The 20,737-nt window shown below is 38.6% G+C and overlaps 1 protein-coding gene across 1 annotated transcript in view; it reads right to left on the bottom strand.

The window, feature by feature from the left end:
* dntt (deoxynucleotidyltransferase, terminal) overlaps positions 1–20,737 on the bottom strand; it is a 114,162-nt gene that overhangs the window by 89,843 nt on the left and 3,582 nt on the right. Inside the window, exons 2-3 of the mRNA XM_028468999.1 lie at positions 15,477–15,651; positions 6,684–6,794 (exon numbers count right to left, since the gene is read on the bottom strand). Of these exons, the coding sequence (XP_028324800.1) occupies positions 6,684–6,794; positions 15,477–15,651 (286 nt within the window). The remainder of the gene's footprint in view (positions 1–6,683; positions 6,795–15,476; positions 15,652–20,737) is intronic.

The raw sequence follows: 20,737 nt of genomic DNA, 5'->3' as shown, positions 1-20,737 counted from the left end.
AATTCATGAAAGGAGTGTAAAGGACCTGCTGAGAAGAGATTTAACACAATTACCACCCAGGAGATGAATGTCATCTGTCCTGTTTCAAATGAAAAAGGAGTGGATGTTGTTTATTGAAGACAGTGAAGACGTTCAAAAGGGAAAAATGTGTACAAGGCAAGCATATGGAAACCAAAATATGTGTTAAAGATTAAATAAATATATTAAGTGACGTGTCTATGTTCAAAATGAGTATCTTCTTTGACACTGCTGCTAGCCAAATGTTCAAAGGTTGATGCAGAGTTTTGACTCTTTAAAAGAATTATTTGAAAAGAATATCTTGCTCTGTTCACAATTTCCCTGCATTTTGCTGCTAATTTAAACAAAATGTTAAAGAAAAAGGACAAATAATTTAATTTGACTCGAATTTTAGGAGCTCTGTGTTTAATGTCTTCAACTAGGTTTCAACTGCAAAGTACAGTCACTGACATTGGTTTTTGCCGAGTGCAATACTATACCTTCCAGCATTGGCTAAAAAATTGGATCCCGCATATTCAATATTTAGAACAAATTATCTAGTATGATTTAGTTAATGATAGCCTGGTGGAAAACAAACAGACCTTGATCAAATTGCCATGACCAAGTCAATAACTTGCATGTTTTTGATTTCCAAATCACCAGTAAACCTAACTGTTCAGTGAAACACTTGTTCAGGGATCATGGAAACCAGCTCAGGGTTTTTTTCCAGGTTTAACCTGAGTGTCTGGCTTAGTTTAACCAGGGATCGAACTGAATTGGCCGTTTGGCAAAGAGAAAACACCTTAGTTGCCATGGAAACACAGTCTGTGGTGCAAACCTGCTCCCAACCCGGTTTAAGCAGCAGGCTTGGTTTAACCTGCTGCAAGCTACAGACACACTCATTTAAAAGTCATCATTTAAAAATGTGTCTTTTTGTGGTGCTTTAAAACACTCAACCAAGAGCTACCAATTGAAAAAAAATGCATTTTCTCACCATATACGGCTGGAATGCATTAAACTCACATAGATTAGTGTGAGATTGCACATGCTTCATTTGTTCTCTATGTACTAAAAATGTACTAAATAGCACTAAAGGTCTCCCGATCCGATACTGATATTGGATATTGGTCCGATATCAACCAGAAAACGAATATTGGATTTTATCGGACTGCATCTAAAATCACTGATATAAGCTCGCCGATAAAATTTTCACTTCTATGCATAGGTGACTGTGGTTCAGTCTCAACAAAGTAACCTACTGTAATCTCGGTATCGACCGAAATGCAAGGCTGCAATATCGGTATCATATCGGAAGTGAAAAAGTTGTATCGGGACATCCCTAAATAACACCAACTTTAACCATACTACTTTTAATTGTTGAAACTACAGAAACTTTTGAAACATGTCTGTCCTTTTTTTCTTTCTTCTCGCTCACTGCTCTGTAACAGATGATGTCACGTCCTGTCGGTCATTGGTTTCTATTGGCTAAAAGCTGCTGTGCAGGCGTCCTCACGTGTCTGATCATTAACGCTGTCATCTAATCTACCTCACAAGTTTTCTGAAGACGTTGGCTGAGCCAATGCTCTTCAGTCAGGACAGGTAGCAGCGCATGGTGGTGTAGTGGTTAGAACGTCCGCCTCACAGCAAGAAGGTCGCAGTGCTGCATGGGTTTTCTCTGGGTCTGGCTTATTCCCACAATCTAAAAACATGACTAGGTTGTAGACTCTAAATTGCAGCAAGGTGTGAGTGGTTGTTTGTCTGTGTGTTGCCCTGCAGTGTACTGGTCGCCCTGTCCAGCGTGTTCCCCTGCCTATGCCCAATGCGAGCTGCAAATAGCCACTAACAAACCCCTGTGACCCTGAATAAAGGAACAAGCAAGTCAGAAAATGGATAGATGGGCGACGGACATCTTGGTGTAACCCATAAGCCTGGGTCTTTTAAAAGCACTTTGATAAAATATCCCCAGGCCTGTGGTGAATAGCATGTATTTGTGATGTTTTTACGGTTTGCCAATCCAGTACATCCTGGATTAACATACAGTATATGAAAACAAATTAGTTCTATGGTATTAAAATTAAACGCTTTCAGATATTCTATTCCATTTATTACATTGCAGCAATAAGATCTAGCTACACCAAATTTGTGTCTTTCACACAATAGAGACAATAACATCTTACTACCTATTATTGAATGAAATATAAGCTTTTTGTTTAGAATGTGTTTTTTATTAAACAGTTGGCTATGATCCTTGAACCTTTGCTGCTTCTTTATATTGTTAACTCTTCAAGCTGAATCTATTTGGCCCGTTTAAGGCTCAGTAGTCCCAAACCCATTCATCTGCTTAACTCTGTTATCAATTAGTTGGAAGTTTTGTGCTTCAGGAGAAACAAACTGTGAACTTTTATCCAGTTCTGTCTAAGTTGGTTTTTTTTGTGAACTCTTTGCCATTATTAGTCTGTTCAATATGTTTGCTTCTGTGTCTGCAGGATTGTGTTTATATGAGGGTATTTGTGTGTTGGTCTGTTTTTGTAGACTTATGCGGGTTTGTGTATGTCTGCTAAGGGATTCAATACTTTCTGACGATCAGCCAAGACACTGAAGTCAATAGTTGTGTCGGCATATATCAGGCTTAATGGGAAGTTATGACAGCAAGGGACTTGAGGCTAAGCAGATTAAAAATAATAGGAAGAGGATGTGTCTTTGCTGAATTTACCATTCACACTGGAGGTTGAACAGCAAGTGGCAACATGAGTGAGTGAAATCAGTGGTGTTGTAGATGGGTAGAAACCAGTGAAACAAGATGTGGACGGAAAAGATGAGAGATGAAGATGGGATGAGTAGATCAATAGTGCCATCCTGTTAAATGATGTGAATCCTTGTCTGCATGTGGCTGACACCTCACTGGAGAAATGTTGGCTGGTTTCATTATCGAAATTCGTTATTCATGATTGGACTGTTTTTTTTTTTTTTTTTAATCCTCTAAAGATCATTAGTGTAATAAAAACATGCAGTTTTGTGTTCCAATATCTTTATGTATGAACATTAAAAACATTTATGGTGTACTAATGTGTGCGTATTTAATATTTTAAAAAATGATGGCAAGTCATTGCCTTCACTCATAATGCACTTTCATATCCTGGCATTTACCTTAGCATCAATTTTAGCATTGAATTCCATAATCCCTAATTTTATAATTATAACTATAAACTAAAGTACAGTACACTATTCTGTCATTATGACAGAATCCTTGACTAGAGAGGTTAAGTGATTAAGAGAACCATCATGATTGTGGTTCTTTTGAAGCTCTTTGACGTTTGAGGGGTGCAACAACCCAACAGATGAGTTCCTGCAACTTCAAGTTATTTGTTGCACTGATAGAAAATATTATTCATATACAGTGCCCTGAAGTTTGGTGTTTACAAGAAATATCACACCTACAAAGGCTGTATTAAAGGCAATATGCAGATTTTTGGGAAAATGTATTTCCAGATGAGTGACTTCTTTCAGAAGCCTGAAGCTTCTTGCCACTGAGCAAATAAATATACATACTGTATATATTATTTTAGAGACACCATAAGAAGTGTTGGTATTGACTGAGCCTGCAATATCTCATTCCAAAGTGTGCATATCAACACAGTCCTGCACTTGATTCACTGGAATGAATGAAGGCTTTGCTTGTCAAAGATCCCTAGAACAGAACAGGCTTTAAAAAGTGTCACTACTTCTCGAAGAAAAAGCTGGAATTTTCAGATACCCACTTATGGAAACACAACACACTGGGACACACATTTAGTCTATACATGAGATTCAAAGAAAATTGCATCATTATTTGTCTTGTAATCAAACACACAACGATCGAGGACTGCGCCAACATGGATGATGAGTAGCTTTCCCTTTATTAGCAGAGCCACACTACAGTATCACACCCTATGTGTTAAATGTTGTTGTTGGTTTTTGAGGAAATGAAAAAAAATCTTTAATAATTCTACAAGGTCCTTCCATTTTGTCAACCTGAGTGAGGTCCAGAGTGATCTGATCCGATAGTCTCTTTGGAAGTGGCTTTTCTTGAAGATAATGAGTTCATCACAGGGAGAGACAAAATGAGCGGGGTTCTAATTATGGAGCTAATGTTGTGGAAAGAAATGGGAATGGGAAAATGAAGTAGCAATTCCCTAGTCTAAGTGAGACGTGTGTGGAGACAGTACATCTGTAGCTGCACATGAATGTAGACAAACATGTGGAAGTGTGTGAATTAGTCCAAATGGGCAAAAAACATAATGTGTGTGGAATTCTTTTAAAACAGATGTGGCACTTGCCCCAAATAATCTGTGTTTAACAAGCCTTAAAGAAACTCATAAGTATAGGTCTATAAGCTCATACTGACACTTAGCACTACTTTAAAAGAAAGCAAGAGTTTTAATCCTGGGGTGGAACTGAAACTTAGAATAGGTTCTCTTTAGGTTTGCCAGCATCCTCTTATTGTCTAAAAATATGTCTATGAATAAAGTGTCCCATGCATTTTGTCAACTAGCAGGCTCCATATAACCATGCCCTCTATACAGAATGCGAATTAGTGCTTCTTAAGCAAAAACGCACCTTAAGTCTAGCACAACCCAAGATGAAAATGTATTTTTTTATGCTCCTGACCTTTATCCTTAGCATATAATGTCAAGGGTTACAGTGGCTGTCCCATGTGGTTCAGGGTGCAAGGATGATGTGATTGAGTAGAAGTAGATATGGAAATTAAATAATGAACTACATTGAACCAAGATAAAGCCTTGAGGTACACCTTGCATAATCATAAAACTATAAAAACAGATTGATTTTAAACTTAAAATCATCAAGGTAGTTGCAAATCTTTTAAAAAAGGTCTTTCAAAAAAAAAAATTAAATTAAGCTATTGAAGACAAAAAAGGGATAACTTATACAAAGGCCTTTGCTATTTAATTTATTCAAACATTTGTGTAGACATATTTGGAGTAGGGCAATTTGAGGATATGTTCTAGGATTTTGAGTAAATGAGTAAACCCTAATTGTGCAAGCACTTTTTCTTTTTTTTGTTTTGGTTTTTTTATGCCTAAATAAACTTTAACAGTGTTTTGCTTTGTTTTTTCAATTGAAGAAATATTAGTTAAGGTAAAGGCAAGTCTTAAAGCTTAGCTAAATACTTTTCAGTGAGATTAAAACCTTTGGTTACAGCCCTTATATCCTAAAATTAAACTTCTATTTACATTTCACATTGAGGTAAGATCATTCAGAATGGTTAGTGGAGAGAGAAATATGGGGTGTAAGGAAGTGGATGGTCTTCATAAGAGGCGGAGGCGGAAGGATTCTGGAAGATGAAATTCCCCACAAGTTGTATATGTTGTATCTCCACCCACCCACGGTTTTACCCCTAGAATAATTTAAATGCATGGCCTGCTGAGCATGTATAACTTCATCAACAATTTCATATTATTTTATAGGTAGATAGGTCTATGGGTCAGGTAAGAGCCAAAATCATATTTACCTGTTTGCTGTTGTGACGCGCGGCCTTCCGCATTCGATTTGATTGACAATCTCCAAAACAGGAAGTCGAAGCCTATTGACTAGGTGCAGTCGCGATCGTTTCCATTTATATGGGGGTCTATAGGACGAAGGAGGGACTTATATACGTTATTGTATATGAATGACCACCGGCAGTAGACCATAGTAAAAGACGAGTTAGGTATTTTTATGAATTTCAAAAGAATCATGCATTAACATAGATTTCTCAGATTTCTTTAAGCAAGTGAAAACCAGAAAAAAACACCTTTGGTAGGGAATTGAAATTCACCAGGAACCTTTCAGAGAATGACCCTGAAAGTGCTAATCAAACTCTTAACTGCTCCACAAATCTTCTGTCAAACAAGCACCCATTTAAAACTTTAGATTATTGCTTTGCATTACCAAGTTGTACAGACTTGTTTCTACTCTGTAATCACAATCAGTGTAACACCATCTCTCCGATCTTTCACATTTATCAACACCTAAGCTAGTTAACCACATTGTCATTCTATAAGGAGGGTGAGAATATTGATTACCCACCCTGCCATCGACTTGCTTTTCACCAGAAAAGTGGTGATTCCAACATTGCTTTTAAGCAGTATCATGATCATTGGTTTGCCACACCAACCTCCAAATTATTGGAATGTGCATTCACACTAACTAAAACCCTTCCTGTTCTGACCCTGATTCTGGTGAAGGGTTTGGTGTGAAAGGGCTCTTCAGATGCCGAGTTGCCAGATATATTTTCGCTCCTTTTCTCGTATGCAAGGGTCTGCTGGTGCCTATCTCCAGCTTTCTTTGGGCGCTAGGTGGAAGTACACCCTGGACAGGGCGCCAGTCCATCTTAGGGCAACGCAAACAGAGACAGACACTCACACTCACTCCTACAGGCAATCTAGAGATACCATGTTTTTGGATGATGGGAGGAACCCAAAGGACAAAACCCACGCAAGCATGAGGAGAATACAAACATATGCAGTGAGGCAGACATGGTAACCACTACGCCACCGTGTGCCCAGTCATTGTAAAATGTGTACAGATATCAATAAACACACCTCTACCAAACTGCTTACTCTAACTTATGTGAAAACACTGATTTCTAATTTCTGGTACTTTGATCTTCATATTAAGACTGGCTTAAGTTAACTGTACATTCTTACTGTGAAAATCTTGTTGCTGTTTGCAGTGGTTGTCCGTCTCTGGCAGGCGTACTGAGAAACTTTGGCCACTGGAGTCGATGTCGTAGCATCTGGTAACATGGGCAAGGAACCCTGTGTAAAAAAAAAGTTACCACTGACTCATGAGTGTTTGCGTACATAGACATTGCTTTATTCCTAGTATCCATCTAACCAACCCTCTTGCACCTTCTCAGGGTTGTGGGTCTCTTCCTAGTATATGATTCTAAATTGTTGATAAGCTCAACATATAACTCTGTGTAACAGGTTACTCCTAGGAAGATAAGAGCCAAATTGAATTACATAAAAATGTGGCCGTTTGCCTTGGATAGGTTATTTTTATGACTGTGTGTCTCCAGGGCAACAAGCTAATGACACTCATCTCACAGTCTGATGGCATCCAAATCCATTATGCTACCTAACCCGTGGCATTACAAATCTGCTTGCCATCATCCAATTTGCCTCCTGTAAATTGCCTTTTTATTCTATAAAGAAATGGTATCCCAAGTGTCAAAAGGATTACAAATGTAATATTAATATTCTTTGAGACAATTAGACATCACAAAAGGGAATGTTGCACCCATAAATTACGCATGGATCAGGTTTGAGAGCTATTTAGAGGAAGTAAAGCGCAAGCAAGAAAAAGATTGCCACTATTCAGTTCAGACTAAAGCTGATCCTGTAAATGGAACTGTTTCAGAAAAGATCATGAAAAGAGATGGCACCTCTCCCTCTTCGGGGCTGAATCAATCAGTAAAGGATTCCTTTCTTCTTCTTTTTTAATCATTTATTCTCTGCCATCAGCTATTCTTGTTTTCAAAAAAGCTATAATAAGTTTTTATCGTATTCATGGTACAATTTTTCTGCCAATCAAAATGTAAAATAGTTTTAGCCATTCCTTGCACAATTAAATACAACTAGAGGGTTTTTCCTTTAATCAGTTCCACCCCTCTTCTTAACTCTTCCTCACCCTACGTAGGCAGTGTTGTGCTAGTAACTAGTTACCGTTACTAGTTACTTCATCCACAAAGTAACTCTTTTGATTACTTACATCAAAAAGTAATGCGTTACTGGAAAAAGTAACTTTTGAATTACTTAGAATTAAAGAATGTATTATTTATTTTGGGTCATTTGTGTCCATACAGCTTTATATCAGTGCTGTAATAATAAAATAATCCACTGTTAATCAACTGCTATAAAACAACCATAAATTATGTGTATATAAAGCACAAAACAGCTGCCCCAAAATTAAAACAGTAATTTTTCAGGATTTGCACAGTAATGAAAAGTAAGCGGTGCATATTCCAGGTACTCATTCTGCTGTTGAAAATGCTTGTGAAAATAAATGTGGAAAAACAAATTCACAGCACAATGCTAAACATATCAGTCTAATGAGCTGCTGTTAGCGGTGACTCAGCAGCAGCGACAGGCTTCTTATTTACAAAAACATACCGTGCAATAGTTTGGCTGACTTGTCCCTGGATAACAGTCACAGTCCGTTAAAATCCAGCCGCAGCGTTAGCTTAGCTTCACGGATGCATCTTTTGGAGACAGAAATAATATGTATATTCCCACTCTGAGAAGCACGTCCTGCTCTCGCATTGACTAGCCATGATTGACGCATGTGATGTAAACAGAGACACGCTGACAATGCTTCTTCTTCTACTGTTTTACCGTGGTTGGCACGGCGTCCCGCAAAAATATGTAGTGCCACTGTAAACAGGAAGTACACTGCAGCTAGCAAAGTAATGGACAAACGCACCATATTGTAACAATAACCGCATTATTTCTTTAAAAAAATATTGCATTACAGTACTAGTTACTGTCAAAAGTGACGTTGGGGCGGTAACACGTTACAAGTAACGCTACAGTAACGTTACAAGTAACGCGTTACCGCCCAACATTGTACGTAGGATTGATTGTCTATAGTTAAAAAGTTTCTGGCATCATCATTAAGAGGATGGTTTCCCCATCTACCGTAAGTTTGACTAATATCATACTTTGGAAGCTGGTGGAGAGATTGTGAATCTTAAATAACACAGATCATTTCTTACTAGAGATGTAACGATTAATCGTAAGGCAGTTAAAAATCGATTCATAGGTATCACGGTTCATATCGATACCTTGAAAATTGAATCACATTACTTTTTTTATCTATTTATCCTTCTCTTGTCCAGAAGTGTAGGCGGCGGGTGGAATCGCCTTCTACTCTTAAACATGTTCATAAATGATTCCTTTCCCCTTTAGCACCGATAGAATATCTGTAATATTACACGAATATCTGTAAAAGTCACATTTTTCTATTAGCTCTGTCTGCTAGCGCATAGCATCTCTTTTTCACTGCTAGAATAGCTGCTTGCCAACCGGCCACTGGGTTACCAGCGCCCTCTGCTGGTCCAAACAAATATCTGATGTAAATACAGTGCAATGACTGGTTTTTTTAAAGTCCAATTGTTAAGGCACAAAATACATTTTCAGTTGCACTTTTAAAAAGAAAAAGAACTATTATGCAGTTTTGCATTGTTTACTATAGAACCAGAATTTAAATTAATAGGCTTCTTCCTCATTTCTATTATTCCTTTATTTACTTCATTCAGGATTTATTTTTCGTTAAATTGCATTTTTTTGAATAGTTTATAAAAAGATTCCTTTGACAATGAAAAATAAAAGGAAAATAGTACTAGTTTTTTCCCGAAAAAAATAAAGAAATATTTTTCAGTCCCATTTTGTAAAATAAATCGTGAGAGAATCGTATCGTGAACCCAGTATCGTGAATCGAATGGTATCGAGAATTGAGTGAATCGTTACATCCCTATTTCTTACAGTCCCAATGCTGAGATAAAAAGTGTCAGTTAGTTACATGACATAGTCCAGTCTCAGTTATTTACTTTTGAATGCCTGTCAGGCAGCGTTTCCTCTGAACCTTTTCACAAACCAGCAAACTTTCCTCCACAGACTTCCACAGGCACGTACCTATCACACCCACAATCACTTCTCTATTGGCTCATTTGGAATGTTCTCACATCTTTACTTTAACAGGCATTACCAGTTCTCTGCTAGCTGGACCCTCATGTAAAATTACTTTTGTAAGGGTTTAATACTTAAAATTCCACCCCGAGTTGCTGTAGAATATTTATGACAAAACATTTCTCATCTCCAGACTATCATGAAGTTGCCACAGGCAAATGTGCCCAAGAAGTAGCCCATTTGGGGAATATTTTATCTCTACATGGTAGCTCCTTTAATGGATTTATAACTCGTAGGAAGCAATCAAATGGAAACTGTGCAAACATAAATGCCACCCTGCGTTTCCTCAATTGCTTAGTCGAGGAGCTGCCTCCATAAACAAGCATTGAAGTGAGCTTTTGGTTACCTGGGGAGCTGGGTCAGTAAATGTCAGCATGGCATCATTAACTTTGTCTTTTCATGATGAAGCTGACTAGACGTGTTCCAGTGTTGTGCTGTCCTATTACAGCAATGCTGAAGCAAGATATTTGTCATGTGATGGTCTCATCAAAAGCATATACCAACAAAAAAAACTAAACAAAAAAAAAAAGTTGTGACATAAAGTCTTCAGTAGCCAAGAAATTATAAATTATATGATAAAAATTAGACTACTATCAATATCTGTGAAAGATTACATAGACAATACTTTAAAACTGAAGATACTCTAGGGCAATCCTTCTCAAATAGTAGGGTGGGCGAGGTGCGATACCGGGGGAGGGGGGGTTTGACCCTGGAGAACATGATTTTTCTTTCTGTACTATAGTAAAGTGTAAGTGCACACCCACTACTGCAGGGGGCAGTGTGTGTCTCATGTGGGTGAGTGTGCGCTCTATCACAGACCACAGAGCAGGGGTTCCCAAACTTTTCAGCCCACAACACCCAAAATATATTCTCTTAGCCCTCGAGACGAGGGTAACACATGCGCTCCGGAGACATTGAACCCACCTCCTTGCTGGGTACTTGGGGGGCATCGGACGGGGTGACGGCCAGAACAAGACCACAGCGCCCGCATCCCGATGAGCGCTTCCACGGCAAGCTTGTCAGTTGACGGGAGAGGCTGAGAGGCACGGAGCTATCCAGGGATAAGAGGGTGAGACCACCGGAGGAAGCGGGACGTCAATTAAAGATGTTACACCCTAATAACGCTGATAAGATGCTTGAGTTTTTTCAGCGAACGTGGCAAATATTACCAACAGTCATCCGCTTTGTCGTAAACTAGCGAGCCCCGTTAGCATCATATGATACAAGGTAGCGTACCAGATTGCTTAGTGTAAAAAAGCCCACACCATAGCAGAGGAGTTGATACTGTCTGCAGCATTAGACATGATATCTGTCATGCTGGAGGAAACAAATGCTGCAAAAATACAATTCGATGAAGCAACTGACAGCAACAAAAACTGTTTGTTTATGTACGTTTTGACATGACAAACTACCTGTGTTAGCATCACATTTTTTGTCAACCAGCACAAATTGTTTTAAGTCGGTCAAAATTACCTGCAGCACTTTTACATATGTATATATTAAGGCTGGGAAATATATCAAGTTTTTAATAAATATCAATATAGGACTTTATTGATATAATTCACGTAACATTAAAAGTTTCTTCCGTAGAGCCGCCAGTATGCCTTTTTCCTCTGTGTCTATCTAAACCCTGCCTCGCCTCTCTCCTGCTCTGTCCCTGAGTGAAACTCAACGCACACACACGCTGGCCAAACACCCTCCTCCTCTCACTCACCTCTGCAGCCGCAGCGACAACATTGAAACAGAGTTGAACGAGAAGTTAGTTTGTAAAAAAAAGAATAATTTGGAATGGTTTGGCTTCAGAATGTCACTGTGTGTGAGTGAATGATTGCGTGCGGGAGTGTGTGTGCGCTGTAGAGATCCAGAGGTGTCTGCAGGTCGATAACGTTATAAACAGGACTCAAAACAACTCTTTACCGTCACACTGCACGTTTTCTGTAAGCAGGGGAAGCTCAAACACTGCTTATATGTTGTTTCAGATGGGACAGTAACAGATAGGTATCAGTACAAATCAGGAAGAAGGCAGGTCTGACTCCACTCTGACCTTACTGTAACTTACCATGGGGCCCTTAAAGGGACAGTCTTCAGAAGGCCATCATTACAGCACGTGTGTGTGCATGCATGTTATAATGGTCACAGTTATACTGTATTATAATACTTTGGATTATAGTATCTGATAAATTCACAATTGTCAGTAATAATAAATAAACAATTGATAGTTCAAGTCTCACTGCTGACTTTTTGACCTAAAGAGTTGACCCATATGAGCGCTTGACATTATCAATGCTCCGAGCGGGGCATAATTTTAACAGATTAGCATTTTTGTCCTTTTTCCACTAACATGCATAGTGTAGTTGGAATACTTCCTATGGAAAAAAAACTGGATGTGTAGAGGTCAGAAAATTAAAGCTTTACAGAACACTTATTATTCCAAGTTGGGTCTTTTTTGTGAGACAATAAAAACTAAAAAAAAAGTACTTTTTTATCAAAAGGATCAAATCTGTAATTTCGTCCTACTTTGAATTACAGTAATGGAAAGACTCACAGCTCCAGAAGTATATTGAGGGTACTTCAAATAATGGTAAATACAAACATATTTAGCTCACAAAATAAATCATTTGGAGAAGTGAATTTCTGTTAATCAATGTGTTTGTTTTTGGACATAAAGAACAACCAAATGATGCCACTTAATCTATTAGCCATAAACAACCTCTGTTGGGTGGTTTTCATTCGTTTTTTTTGGCCATAGAAGTTGAAAATTATACATTTGTGGAACGATAAGACAATATACACATAGGGATCCCTTGTTAAAAGTAGAGTGCTATACTTTCAAAATAAAACGTGGCCTCTGGTCACTGCAGTCACTAACATTGTCAGACACATTATGGGCTATATGCACAATAAGACCAATGAAGTATTTCCTGTTACAGCTTTTGGACAGTCAAAACAGTGGAGAAGTGAGCCGTCACCCGTCACACTTTTGAAACGTGTTTTTCACAGTTTCGTTTTATTGTGTCTGTTTGTGTGGTTGTGTGTCTACACAATGACATCTAAAAGGAGGAAGTTTACCTTCCAAACAAGAGAAGATTCCCACATTCCTGGGATCCACAATCTCACAGGACCTGAAGTTCACCTCCCACATAGACACAACCAGGAAAAAGGCACAGCAGAAGATGTACTTCCTGCGTCAGCTGAGGCAGTTCAACCTGCCCCAGGAGCTGCTGATCATGTTCTACACCTCCATCATTCAGTCTGTTCTGTGCACCTCCATCACTGTCTGGTTTGGATCTACAACCAAACTAGACAGACACAGACTACAAAGGATAATCAGGACTGCAGAAAAGATCATTGGTGTCGATCTGCCCTCCATCCAAGACTTATACCTGTCCAGGGTCAGGAAACAGGCAGGTAGCATCACTGCAGACCCCTCACACAATCTGTTCAAACTCCTCCCCTCCGGCAGACGCTACAGATCACTGTACGCCAAAACTACCCGCCATAAAAACAGTTTCTTCCCCCAGGCTGTCACTCTGATCAACGCTAAAAAGTCAAAGAGTGTCAGACCTGTTTCTGTGAAATAAACCTGGAACTAAACATATCAACCCTGGATCAATCTGTCACTGAGAATGTTCATGTACATACTATTTAATTTAAATGTTCACCTGCACTACTCATCAATGCTCTACTGCACTATTATTATTATTATTATTATTATTATTATTATTATTATTATTATTATTATTATTATTATTATTATTATTAGCTTATCTTGTTATTGTTATCTTGTTATATTATTTTATTTAGTTTTGCACATATTAGTCTAACTACTGTTTATATTTATGTTTATATATATTTTTTTTTCCTAGTTAATTGTTATTATTTATTGTTTACACTATTGGAGAGAGCACAGTTCACCAAGTCAAATTCCTCGTGTCTATAACTTACATAACTTGGCCAATAAAGTTCATTCTATTCTATTCTAAAGGTACAACTGTTGCATTCCAAGGTGTACAGCTCAGCTAGATGTCGTTCTGCTTTTAGTTATTTACATTCCCACAAGAGGATGCAAAAAAAGGGCATCATCAACATCCGGAGAGATAAACCCTAAACCCTAAACCCTGACATGAAGGAGCGATCAAATGCACGAGTGAAGAGAGCGACTAGACTTTCCTTCTGAGGACCTTGAGGAGGTAATGAATGTACCGTGACCACAACTATTGCTCGTCTGCTGAGCCGAGTGCATTGGACTTAGCCCTCAGTGTTATAGAGGAGGTTCGGGCAGAGAACACTGCGCTCCGGTGACAGATGGAGGAGATGATCATCAGCAACAAGTTTGGCTTGGAACGGTTTGCAGCTTCAGATGAGGACATTAGGTTTTATACATGGTAAGAAATGCTATCAAAACACAGCCGTAGCTATTAAAGTAGCATTAGCGCCTAGCTAAACATAAAACAAGAGGAGCAAGTGTTTGTCAGTGAAAGGCCAGTAGCTTATGGAAATGTATCAAATGTTCTCTGATATTTACTGCTGTTGTTGAGTTGTGTGAGATTAATATGAAAGCTATAGTCATTTGTAATAATACATTAGAGTTAAGAACCAGAAGTTCTTTCACGGTCTTCACTTAAACGCGGAAGTGACGCGTGCATATAGCCCATTACTTTGTCTACTCAATGTGGACTCAACAATTCTAATCACTCTAAAATATAAAATAAATACACTATAATAATAAATGAAGTTTACCTTTCAAATGAGCTAATATGCAAAAAATTTAAAGTTACTGTAGATAAATGTCATCAACCAATGGCTGACTGCCAGGTCTGTGAACACAGTCTTCTTCTCTTTTCAAACTATACAGACAAACTAACATTTTGGTGATTCTGTGACATTATTATTTTATTAATATTTTATATACATAAATATTGGTGGTCTGCAATGATAAATTAACTCTCCCTGTTGCTCAAATGTTTGAAAAAGGTCAACATTGCTGAAGCATAACATTCTGTTTACTTATATCTGAGGATATATGTTGGTCATTATTATCTCTGTTGTTGATGTCTAGGCTTGTATGCTTTGGAAAGTCAATATCTCAATGCACTACAATCAATACAAACCACTAGATACTCTTGTGGAAAGGTTTACTGCAGACTATACCCATATTGTAGGTGATATTATCAATAATATTTTGTTGCTTCTGTTTTGATATTGTTTTTTACAATTTTTGTAAGAGACGTATGTGCTCACAAGCTGATTCAATCATGTTATAAATTCACAAACCAACCAGTGTCAAACTAACTTGGTCTCTGTTTCTTGGAAGAAAAACCATCACATTTTAAGCATGTGACATTTCCCTCAAACTTGGAAGAAAAAAGTTTCAATATATTGATTTGTCACATATTCAAACGTTGCCAAGCTTTCACTGCATTGTTCACCGAAAAAGTGTGTGTGTCTGTGTGTGCGTGTGTGCGTGCGTCCGTGCGTGTTGCTCAGAGCCAATATCCAGCTAATGCAGTCATTTGACAATCCCACTCGACATGGAGGATGTTTCTCACGTTCTCAACCCGGTGAAGAGTGGTAATATGAGAGGTGATGTATTCAATTTACACAAAGAACAAAATATTAAATACACCAAATTTATGTAATCTTCCTTCAGAAACATTTGTTTATTTACTCTTTACCCAGTTTAGTTTGTAGTGCCATCTAGTGCTATTTCTTTATCAGCATTTGGTTCTTCTGTTTATGTTACAAACCAACCTGAATGAGGTGCCGAGGCTCCACAGCAACAGGCTTTCCCTGTTTCATGCTGTCAGTGAACCATGTGATGTCCAGCACTTGCATCATGGGTAGTGTTTTCACTCCATGTCCCTCCAGCCACGTCCAGAGAGAGGAAGCCTGACAGTCCTCTGACACAATGTGAGTGACCACATCACTGAGGATGTAAACAGACCAAATAAGAGATTATTAGGGATTTGTTTTCTTATTGATTAATATTAGTTCGATTTTTACCAAAGTCTGATGACCCATGCTCAATTATAGCCGATATATTTTAATAATTCAAATAAGTACATGTAAATGGTATCAGTGCTAGAAAAATGTCCTACAGTGCACTATTAATAATATTTTGTATGTTCAAGTAAATAAATATCATGTTTTTTTTCTGTATATCAGTCTTAGGTACGCCACAAGAGGAACATGCAAGCTCCACACAATGAGGTTTTCATAAGGCTTCGGGGAATTGAACCCAACTCGTTTTGCCATAAGGCAGAAGTGCTAACCGCTACACCAGAGCCATCCAATTTGGGTCCCGAGGGCTAAAATTGGCCCACAAGTGATTAGTTTTGACCCGCTGAACATGTTTTTTTAATTATTAATATTATTGTAATATAAAAATGTATATAATAAAGTACAGTGATTTATAAGAAAAAATCTAAAGCTGACGTCCAATTACATCATTTTTCTCGAGTTTGTAGTTTTTTGATCGTATTTGCGGGTTATGTTGTGTCCCATTTTGTTGAATTTGTAATGCACTAAATGTCTTTGAAGACATTTAAATTTTTCATAATTTAATGCCATGAAGCATAGTAATAAAAAAGTGTTATTCAATTTCAACACGACTTTTAAGTGTTTATTTTGCACAGTTATGTTATTGGCATATTTAATTTCATGCATGCAACATGAATTTTTAGTTTTGGCCCAAGGTCCTCCATCACCATTTTTGTCCCTTCAATGAAAAGATTTTGGGATCTCCTGCGCTACACCACCATGCGTGCTGATTTGTGGACTTACTTTCTTTCCATTCACCCGTCAACATAAAATCAATGATGGTATACACAATTCAATGATGTGTTGGGCTTCATCCAAATGTCTTTGAAACTATTTTCTATATTTCAACCCTGTATAAAATGATTTCCAATACTTCTGTGTAGGGATGTAACGATTCACTCAACTCCCGATATGATTCGATTCACGATACGATTCTCTCACCATTTATTTTACAAATTCAGACTGTAGACAAATGATGACTGAAAAAATATTCCTTAATTTTTATCGGGGAAAAAAAAAATAGAAAATACTGTAATATTTTCCTTTATCTTTCATTGTCAAAGAATCCCTTGATAAACTATTCAAAACAATGTCATTTAACTAAAAATAAATTCTGAATGAAATAAATAAAGAAATAATACAAATGAAGAAGAAGCCTTTAATTTAAATTCTGGCTCTACAGTAAACAATGTAAAATTGCATAATAGTTCTTTTTCTTTTTAAAAGTGCAACTGAAAATGCATTTTGTGCCTTAACAATTGGACTTTAAAAAAAAACAGTCATTGCACTGTATTTACATCAGATATTTGTTTGGGCCAGCAGAGGGCGCTGGTAACCCAGTGGTCGGTTGGCATGCAGCTATTCTAGCAGTGAAGAAGAGAAGCTATGCTACCAGACAGAGCTAGCATACAGATATTCAAGTACTATTACAGATATATTCTTTCGGTGCTAAAGGGGTAAGGAATCATTTATGAACATGTTTAAGAGTAGTAGGCGCTTCCGCCCTACGCTTCTGGATGGATAAATTATCTTCGACATGACGAGTGCTGTTGTTTGTATACAATGTTTGCTTACAATGAGCTGACCAATCGTAGCAAGGTCAGGTCCAACGTCAGGTTCAACATAATTACAAACAAATGCATGGCCGGATAGATTACTGGAAATGCGCCCTGCAGTTTTGATGCACGCAATGCACAGCGGTATTAGTAACATGCAAGTGGGATTGCCAGGTTGGAGGCCGTCTAGTTGCCAGGGGGCCCTAAGCAGCCGCTTAGTCTGCGTATAGGCTGGGCCGGCCATGCCTGGCGCCGACACTCACATCACATGTGAGTGATGTAGTTCAAACAAGAGAAGGATAAATAGAGAGCACCATCTGCTGTTTAAAAAAGTTCTGCAATTCCATTTTCAGAGTATCGATTTGAACTGACACCTGTGAATCTATTAATAACTGCCTTACAATCAATCTTTACATCCCCACTTCTCTGTTAAGTTACACATTTCAACAATAGAGAGGTTGAATAATGATCTCAGTTTATGACACAGCTTTGGTAGAAAATTGATCCAGCAAAAATAGCTCTGATTTGTTGACCTTCAGGGGTGTGAGAGAAGCAGTTGTAATGCAGCTTTGTGTCCAGGGTATACAACTCTCAACACTGTGTACACAGATATCACTGCTGTGACTGTTGTTTGATCACTCAACCTGTGTCTCTGTCGTCTCAGAAAAAAGTTTATCAACTTATTTTTTCATCATGTCCCTTCGCCTCTCTGAACCTTACCACAGTATGTATCAACCATACCAAATCACGGCGCCCAGCCGTGCATAATTACCCTCAGCATGCCCCTCCGTTTCCTCTCATAGTGAGGGTAAATCGGTGGAAAGACTCCTTAAGGAGGGTCCCAGCAGAGCTAAGGCTGAAGCCTAATTGGCCAAATCATTGACTGAAACTAATTCTTTATCTACTCAACATGGCCTTCTGAACTCTAATGGTCCATGAGCTAAAGGGAAATAATCCTCAGGGCAAAAATGCAGATTCAAGAAGAACGAAGACATCCATTCTTAACTATCTTAAAGCTGATATCCAGAGTTTCAGAGAAGTCTATGTTTATGTATGATTCTTTTAAAATGCGAAAAAAAAAATGCCTAACTAGTGTTTTACTATGGTCTACTGCCAGTGGCCATCCATATACATCAATGTATATAAGTCCCTCCTTTGTCCTATAGACCCCTATACAAATGGAAACGATCGCCGGGTGCGGCTAGCCAATAGGCTTCGACCTCCTATTTTTGAGACTGTCAATCAAAGTGAATGAGGAACTGTGCCCGGAAACAAGGCAGCGCATCACAACAGCAAACAGGTAAATATGATTTTGGCTCTTACCTGATCCATAAACCTATATCAATGCGACCCTTGTTATGTTTCGCAATGCATGTGCAGAAAAGTAGAGGCGTGGCTTCTGGTAGATTGGGAGAGGCAGTGGGAGGAAGTGGAGCTGTTTGGGGCGGGACATTTAGGGTGTACTTACACTGGCAACCAGGGCCGTTCCTAACCAGCTCTTTGCATGTGTGAAACCATGGGGGGCCATTGTCTGGCCTGCGTAGGTGTGAACTGCAATGCGGGGGGTTTAACGGCCCGATGGTCCTGCTGGAAGAGGTGGTCCAAACACCGTGCCAGATTGGCACGGTTGGCCACGCATGTGCACGCACAACTCGACTCGACCCGCGCGCAAAATGTGATGACGTTGGTACCGCCCAACGCTTCACGGCACATAAACATCCGCATTCCGCAATGATAGCGGTGTCAGAAGTGCTCGTTAGCCGATGAAAAGGTAATGCCATACATGTGTCATAAATTAACGTGATGACGTGTTTGACTGTGGGAACCGAGTTGAGCTGGTGATCACGTCCGTTCTACCTTGCCAGAAAAGAGACAGGGAGGGGGGGATTCCTGCTGTGAGCTTGGAACGGCTCGAGCTGGCAGTTTGAGTACACCCTTGGACATTTCTCAGAAACTCCAGATATCAGCTTTAAGGCCTATTCAGAGCCGCTTTAAAGAAGCTGATTCCTTGATCCCTAATATCACAATTGAGATACTCTGTTAAACACATACACACAGATGATCATTCTTCAACATGTTTTGCCAAAATTTTATTAATGCGCAAAATGGGCATTATCATCTCCAAATCTAGACTGCACAACAGCACATGCAGAGGTGTGGTAAAGGGAGAGCAATTTTCCACTATTTGTGATAGTCTTTTTCTTATCTATACTCCTGCTGCTCCTCGGCTTTTACACTGAGACTTCACACTTGAAAATGTGATGACATTTCCGTGAAGTTACTTCGTGACTATCCACACACTCATTCAACATTAACCACCTGCCACAAAGTGAGAAAGCCAAAGACCGGGGAAAGAGACAAGCCAACGTAAAGGGGCTTTAATATTACACTCTATCTGCAGTTATTGAAATCCTGCACTATGATCAAAAGCAGATATACTGGCAACATAGGAAAAGTATACATACCACATTAAGGTCTTTCCACTGTTGTTTTTAAAATGTTAGCTATGAAATGCAGTAAATTTACAATGATGAATAGTCAAGTGAACAGACTAACAGCAAAAAGTTGCTGCCATATACAAAGAGACAGAAAACACCTATAGGCCTTTCTCCTAAATGCCAAATTCATCGATTGTCTTGTCAAAGCCCAGCAGGCAAGCTTCTCTACATGAATCAAGCACAAAGATGTGCTGAAACCAGCAATCCCTAAGTCTGAAAACCGACATATTTGATCTTAATTCGTATGTGCCATGATTCTCCATGGCAACCACAAAAATAATGGACCAAATCTTTAGAAATTTAGGGGAGGAAAAAGTTGCAAAATTCAAAAAATCAACATGCAAGTAAGCATATTCTGAATTTTATGAACACAGGTTGTTCTTGCTATTCATTTTAAGAATTAACCAAAAATTATTTGCCAGGACCTCAGTGGGTCCATAGTCTGTACCTGTTCCTGCCAAAAAAAGGCACTTGTTCACATGAGTTTTAGCAGGTCTGAAGTACAAGCATGTTATTATGGGCTACTTAGGTGCCAGTAACATGACAGCAGCAAAGTAGCAGATTGCATGAATTATCTAAAAGCTTTTATTCTGTTAATTGGTTTTACAAAAGTCAAGTATGCCCTGGCCATTGATAATGAGGAGACATCAAACACATATAAAGTGAGTGATATGTAAGAAGTACCGGCATTCGTCACATAGATTTTGTAGCTGTAGCTTTTTTCAGGCCAGACAAAGCCAGATTCTCTATTCTCCTCACCTTTACAACCTAGAAAAATATTAGTAGTAGGAGTATATGCATATGTGGAGTTTGCGGGGGCATCTTTATGTATCCCATTATACTTTACCTGTTGTCTAACTTAGTGATTTACAACTGCCAGCAAGTCTATCCATCCATTTTAAAGGTAGGGTGGGCGATT

Source organism: Gouania willdenowi, chromosome 15 (assembly GCF_900634775.1).
Source record: "Gouania willdenowi chromosome 15, fGouWil2.1, whole genome shotgun sequence".
Lineage (NCBI taxonomy): Eukaryota > Metazoa > Chordata > Actinopteri > Blenniiformes > Gobiesocidae > Gouania > Gouania willdenowi.
This window is presented reverse-complemented; position numbering and strand designations above follow the sequence as displayed.